General features: G+C 46.1%; 1 protein-coding gene across 1 annotated transcript in view; it reads left to right on the top strand.

Moving 5' to 3' along the window:
* The first annotated feature begins 3,710 nt into the window (after window positions 1-3,710).
* LOC136649664 (cytochrome P450 4B1-like) overlaps window positions 3,711-7,563 on the top strand; it is a 28,347-nt gene continuing 24,494 nt past the window's right edge. Inside the window, exon 1 of the mRNA XM_066626450.1 lies at window positions 3,711-3,897. Within this exon, the coding sequence (XP_066482547.1) occupies window positions 3,750-3,897 (148 nt within the window). The 5' untranslated portion in view covers window positions 3,711-3,749. The remainder of the gene's footprint in view (window positions 3,898-7,563) is intronic.

Here is a 7,563-nt window from a genome sequence, read left to right as displayed (position 1 = left end):
ATTAGAGGTTTTCCTTATTTGTATTTTCTACTTTAAATGTTGTTTTTCTTTTTATTTTATTGTGTATTTTTTCTCTCTTATTCTTTATTATAATAATAATAAAAAGTGAAAAAAGGAAAAAACAAGGTAATGGATTTTTGAGGATTTTTCTTGGAACTACGTATCCTGCTATAATTTGTACTGGCTCAATTTTGATTCTATAGTTTTATTAATTCTCTGTTTTAATTGTTCAAGATCTTACTTATTTTATTTGTCAGTTTCTTCAGTGTTTATATTCTCCTTTTGTTAATGTTATTGTTCTTGTAAGTACTTTGAATATTGTTTCAACAGAAATCCAGTAATTCGCCTGCATGCTTTAAATAAGGCCACTGCACAGGATAATATACATAGAGATGTACTAGTGCAAAGGTTCCCTAAATCCTTATCATGACGACCCACTGGAAGATCTGGGGTTCCCAAGACCAGAAAGCTGCACAACAAAATGCTGCACAACTCAGAAATCACTCCCCACATCATTGGCCATGTTGCCAGTGGCGTCGCTGGGGGGGTGCAGACGGTACCGGGTGACATGCGCAGGGGGTGTGTGTGACGCGCACTGGGGGAGTGACATGCGAAAATCGTGGTGGTTAGGAGTAACCCCATCATATTATATACCATTGGATGTGGAATTTCGAGCGGAGTGCAATGCAAAAAACCCAAGTGAAATATCCCCTTTCTATCGAAAGTTATGGCCAAAAAACTGGAGAACAAAAAATGCATGGATCCCTATGGAAAGTGAAAGTGAGCCGTATAGTGCGTTTACGCATGACTAGGTGAACATACCTTAGTCCATACGAAAGGGCAGGCTGAGAGACAGACACCAGAATGGTCCTGACACCAGAATGGTCCTGATCCAATGAATGCAGCCCCAAAAACACCTGGGAAGGAAGTCCTTCCCTCCAAGTAGACGAATGTACTGATCCCTATGGAAAGCGAAACAAAACTTCATGGTCGTGAATACTCATGAGTAAGCAAATGTGCCTTGGCTGGTGTGGAAGATCAGGTGAAGGAGAGTGCAAGGCTATCAGAATGGTCCTGATCCTATGCACCTGCAGCTAAACAAGTGTTCCAGAAGGCAGCCTCCCCCCCCCCCCACTAAAAAGGATCAAAACAGAGAGCTGATAAGGTGAATCTTTGAGACCTGCGAAGTTAGGTGGATCCTGACAGTGATCTGGTTTAAACAGAAGTTCTTAAATTGAACTGGGCACTGGGTAGGGCTGAAAACTACTGATTTTGGAGGGGGAGTGTTATTGCAGGCAGGCTACAGAGGAAATTCACTTGGTGGAATAGGGCTGCCTTCTGCTTATTTAATTGTTTTACTTTAATTATTTATACTTATTTATTTTAATTTGCCTGATGATGTCGCTTCCACCATGACATCACTTCTGGTGGGTCTTGGACAGATTGTCATTCTAAAAAGTGAGTCCCAGTGCTAAAAGTTTGAGAACTGCTGCAATAAGGTGTTAGTACATTGACACCCTGGGGGGGGGGTGGCACCACTAGTGACCTAAACCACTAAAATCACAGTTTGGAGGAATAATACCAGCATGTTATATATCAATCAATGCATAATTTCATGCGGAATGTGCTCTGTCTTTGTTCTATCAAAAGGTACAGCCCAAAAACCAGTGGGGGCGGAGTGATGGTACATCACCACACCCACCACCTAGGGTGTTGCCCCGTCCACTGCATGGGGTGTGACGCACTGGCATCCCGCACCGGGTGACGCAAACCCTAGTGACGCCACTGCATGTTGCACCATGTTTTTCAAACTGTGTGTTTTGACTGAGTTTGGGAAATGCAGTTAAACCAGTTAAAAACAAAAACAAAACTCTAAGAAAAATCTCTATGACCAACTCTCTCCTACCAGAGTAGTATACTGCAGAAGGTATGTGCAAGCTCTGGGTTATATTATCCCCCTTCCTGGCCTCCATCTGTCTTCCCTGGCTACAGTATATCGCTGGCACAGGTCTGTGTAGACCCAGTGGGGCAGCAAGGCTTACCAGGACAAGGGAACCAGGACAGTTTGAAGAATTTTGCTCACATTGTCCCTACTTCAATACTGCCCTAAACCCTGGTAGGGTGCCAGCATATCAGAACGGAGCATCCCCTCTCCCTCAAGACCTTGCAGAGAGTGAGGTGCTGGCCAGGTAGAGAATGGTGAGTCAGCATCTTGGGGTCTTGATCAGGGACTTGAGGATTACCACATGTTCAAATAAATTTCATCTGGCTTTCTAATGAGAGTAATTATGCCTGACCACATAGAAAATGACCAGTTTTAATTGGTAGGTCTTCTTTCCCCCTTGACCCAGTTACAATGAAAAGATTTCTCAAGCATTTCTTTTCTGATGTGAGATTACAGCTGCAGGGTCCTTCACTTTTGAAACTGCCACAGAGGGTGAAATCTGATACTGGTCTGATAACACCTGAATCTGATTACATCAGGCACCGTGAGCAGTAGGCATTTTGTAGAAACCTGCACAGCAACTTCTGTACATACAGGAGGAAGAATGGAAGCTGTAGCAGTGACTCGGATAAACTTTTCTTGGCTTTGGCTACCTAAGAATGTCTCTCATGTTTTCTATTTGCTGGTTATTTTGGGTCTCTTCTGTGTGATCTTGAAAGCCATCCAATTATATTGGAGGAGGCAGAAGACGGTCAAAGCCCTTAGCTGTTTTCCAGGACCTCCCAACCACTGGCTGTATGGCCATGTCAAAATGGTAAGCTGACGGATGGGGGCTGGGTATTGTACGGGGGTTTGTGTATGCCTGATACTGAGGATTAAAGGTAAGTGCTGGCTGGTCTTTTTTTTTCTCAGATAAATGTGTGGCTTTGTGACCCTTCTGCAAATCGGCTGGATTTATTCTAAGTTTATTCTAGGTCTCTTCCCCCAATTGCACAAGCAGTTAGTTCTCCAGCTGCTTGCCTCCAATCCAAAGATCCTTTCACAGACTTTTCCAAACCAAAGGAAACAGAACAAGGGCAAAGCTGTTTTGGTTGAACTGCTATTTAAAAGAAGATATTTCATATCTGAGGATTTGCTGATGTTTTCTGAAGTCAGTACTGTTGTCTCTGTTTCCTAAGAAAGAGAGGAAACTGTAATGTTTCCTGCATTACTAAGATTCTTTCCATGTGAAAAAGGAACATTCAAGATTGCAGTTTGAAAGATCTCCCCATGGTTTAAAAAGAGGAAGGGAAGGATATAGATTGAGTGAGAGAAAGAAGGTAGATGCAGAGAGCTACTTCCTTTCTCATCATGCTGGCACTTTTGCAAAGGAATACATGCACTGGCATAGCTCCCATAGGGTCAGGGGCATCCTGTGATACTGGGCGGCACTCCTTCAGGGGTGGCAGTTTCACTCCCACAGCAGCAACAGAACCACTCCGCCTCTTATCTCGTCCATTTTGCTTATCTCTGTGCTTGCTCTGTAAATCAACAACATACTCTCTGAGCTACCAAAGCTCTCCTAAGTTTTAAACAAATCTATGAAAGCCCTTAAAGCTTATTAAGAGACATTAAAAGTCCACATTCCTGTGCTTTGCAGATCACTCGTATCGCCTGCCCAACTATGGAGGGGGATCCGATATTGCTGGCCGATCCACCACCCCTCCGATCCTGACTGCAGAACATGACACATTGCCTCATGATACCGTGCTGACTGATTTAACACACAAAGATGGTGATCTGAACTAACCTTTAAACACATATAATGCAGATGAAACCAGAGGAAGAGTTCTTGAACATTGCAGCATGGACAGAAAAATACCCACACTCTCATCAGCTGTGGTACGGAGGCTTCTTAGGTGGCCTGAGTGTCAACTACCCTGAACATGCAAAGACAGTACTCAGCAGAGGTGGTAAGGAAAGTATATTTTATGTCCCTCTGACCAAAATGTGACATGACATGAGTGTGTGTGTGCACATTTATCTCTGAGTGTGTGGCAGTAAGTGTATCACTGTTTGATTTTACTGTGATTTTAAATTCAGGTACGTTTATTCAAATTTCAGATACATGTTACAATATGATAGTAGTGCGAGTTCAGCAGCAGGGCCAGGAGGCCAGGGCCCCAGACATTGTCCTTCTCTTCCCTTGAGAGGAGGGCAGCAAACCAGTGAAGGGCTTTTAAGTACCCCTAAACAAACAAACCAACAAAAATACTATGCAGTCAGACAGCCAGCAGCAGGGTGGGGGCTATCCAGTGCTTTGCATCATAAGAACATAAGAACATAAGAACAGCCCCACTGGATCAGGCCATAGGCCCATCTAGTCCAGCTTCCTGTATCTCACAGCGGCCCACCAAATGCCCCAGGGAGCACACCAGGTAGAGACCTCATCCTGGTGCTCTCCCCTACATCTGGCATTCTGACTTAACCCATTCCTAAAATCAGGAGGTTGCGCATACACATCATCGCTTGTACCCCATAATGGATTTTTCCTCCAGAAACTCGTCCAATCCCCTTTTAAAGGCATCTAGGCTAGACGCCAGCACCACATCCTGTGGCAAGGAGTTCCACAGACCAACCACACGCTGAGTAAAGAAATATTTTCTTTTGTCTGTCCTAACCCGCCCAACACTCAATTTTAGTGGATGTCCCCTGGTTCTGGTATTATGTGAGAGTGTAAAGAGCATCTCCCTATCCACTCTGTCCATCCCCTGCATAATTTTGTATGTCTCAATCATGTCCCCCCTCAAGCGTCGCTTTTCTAGGCTGAAGAGGCCCAAACGCCGTAGCCTTTCCTCATAAGGAAGGTGCCCCAGCCCCGTAATCATCTTAGTCGCTCTCTTTTGCACCTTTTCCATTTCCACTATGTCTTTTTTGAGATGCGGCGACCAGAACTGGACACAATACTCCATACATCAAGTGCCACATGTATGACTATTTGCCTCTGGGGCATAAGTCATGGGTGTGTCCTCGGTGCAAGGAGCTCTGGGGACTCAAGGAACGCGTCCGCTCCCTTGAAGCCTTGGTGGCCGACCTGGAGAAGCAGAGGCAGGCAGAGAAGGACAATGGGGAGAATTCCGGGGACGATCAGGCTTTGTCCCAACCTCAGGCGTGCAGTTCCTCAGCTGCCCGGGTGGGAAGTCTTGGGGCTGGAGGACGTCATCCTGGAGAGGAGGGAAACAATCCCCTAGGGTGGACCCCTTCTCCAGGGGACAGGCCCGTATCCGAACACACACAGGATACTCCTCACCGGGAGGGGGGTCAGGAGCTTCTTGTAGTGGGGGATTGGATTAATAGAAACATAGAGAGGGGGGTTTGCAACGGATGTGAGGACCGCATGACAACATGCCTGCCTGGTGCGAAGTTTGCAGACATCACTTCTCGTCTAGACAGGCTGGTAGACAGTGCTGGGGAGGAGGTAGCGGTTGTGGTTCATGTTGGCACCAACGACGTGGGCAAGTGTAGCTGGGAGGTCCTGTAGGCCAAATTTAGGCTATTAGGTAGGAAGCTGAAAGCCAGGACCTCAAAGGTAGTGTTCTACCTGTTCCACACGCAGGGCCAAGTGCCACCAAGTGCTACCTGTTCCACACGCAGGACCAGCTAGGCAGGCAGAGATCAGGGGTCTCGATGCGTGGATGAGACGGTGGTGTAGGGAGGAGAAGTTTAGATTTGTTAGGCACTGGGGAACGTTTTGGGACAAGTGGGGCCTGTACAAGAGGGATGGGCTCCACTTGAACCAGAATGGAACCAGACTGCTGGCGCATAACATTAAAAAGGTGACAGAGCAGCTTTTAAACTGATCCCTGGGGGAAAGCCGACAGGAGCCGAGGGGCATCCGGTTTGGAACTACTCATCCCTATGGGACGAGGATGGGGAGGTTAGAGAACAACAAGGTAAAGGCAGAGTAGGAGAAGTAATTGGGAATGGTAGTGTGATGGGATGTGATAGATGGTTTGGCACAGTGAGAGGATGCGGGAACAAAGGAGCTAATAAGCAGCCCATCCTGGGGCAATCCATGTACAAATGCTTTTATGCAAATGCCCGAAGTCTCTGAGCAAAGATGGGAGAACTGGAATGTCTGGTGACTAGGGAAAACATTGACATAGTGGGCATAATGGAAACCTGGTGGAATGCGGAAAATCAGTGGGATACCTCAATCTCAGGATATAAACTCTACAGGAGGGACAGGGAGGGGTGTGTTGGAGGTGGGGTGGCCATTTATGCTAAGGAAGGGATAGAATCCAGCAAAGTAGAGATTGAAGGCGGGTCCGACTCCACCATAGAATTTCTGTGGGTTAAATTACCAGGCCTCAGCAGCGATGTAATACTGGGGTCGTACTATCGTCTTCCAGACCAGAAACTGGAAGGGGATCTTGAAATGAGGAAAAAGATCAGGGAGGTGACAAGGAGGGACAGGGTTGTAATCATGGGGGACTTCAATTATCCTCATATAGACTGGGTCAATTTATGTTCTGGTCACGAAAAGGAGACTGGATTCCTTGACATGTTAAATGACTGTGCCTTAGAGCAGCTAGTCATGGAGCCCACCAGGGGACAGATGACTTTGGATTTAATATTGTGCGGTACTCAGGACCTGGTTAGAGATGTCAGTGTTACGAAGCCATTGGGGAACAGTGATCATGCTGTGATCTGTTTTGACATGCACGTCGGGGGAAGAATACCGGGCAAATCTCTCACAAAAACCCTTGACTTTCGACGAGTGGACTTCCCTCAAATGAGGAGGCTGGTTAGAAGGAGGTTGAAAGGGAAGGTAAAAAGAGTCTAATCTCTCCAGAGTGCATGGAGGCTGCTTAAAACAGCAGTAATAGAGGCCCAGTGGAAGTGTATACCACAAAGGAAGAAGGGCTCCACTAAGTCCAGGAGGGTGCCCGCATGGCTAACCAGTCAAGTTAGAGAGGCTGTAAAGGGCAAGGAAGCTTCCTTCCATAAATGAAAGTCTTGCCCTAATGAGGAGAATAAAAAGGAACATAAACTGTGGCAGAAGAAATGTAAAAAGGTGATATGGGAGGCCAAGCGAGACTATGTGGAATGCATGGCCAGCAACATTAAGGGGAATAATAAAAGCTTCTTCAAATATGTTAGAAGCAGGAAACCCACCAGAGAAGCAGTTGGCCCTCTGGATGGTGAGGGAGGGAAAGGGGAGATAAAAGGATACTTAGAGATGGTAGAAAAATTAAATGAGTTCTTTGCATCTGTCTTCACGGCGGAAGACCTCGGGCAAATACCGCTGCCCAAACGGCCCCTCCTGACCAAGGAATTAAGTCAGATAGAGGTTAAAAGAGAAGATGTTTCAGATCTCATTGATAAATTGAAGATCAATAAGTCACCGGGCCAGATGGCATCCACCCAAGAGTTATTAAGGATTTAAAGAATAAAGTTGCTGATCTCTTGACTAAAATACGCAACTTGTCCCTCAAAACAGGCATGGTGCCAGAGGATTGGAGGATAGCAAATATCATACCAATCTTTAAAAAGGGAAAGAGGGGGGACCCGGGAAACTATAGGCTGGTCAGCCTAACATATATACCAGGTAAGATGGTGGAATGCCTCATCAAAGA

Source organism: Tiliqua scincoides, chromosome 4 (assembly GCF_035046505.1).
Source record: "Tiliqua scincoides isolate rTilSci1 chromosome 4, rTilSci1.hap2, whole genome shotgun sequence".
NCBI lineage: Eukaryota > Metazoa > Chordata > Lepidosauria > Squamata > Scincidae > Tiliqua > Tiliqua scincoides.
The sequence above is the reverse complement of the archived record's forward strand: the minus strand, read 5'-3'. Positions and strand labels throughout refer to the sequence as shown.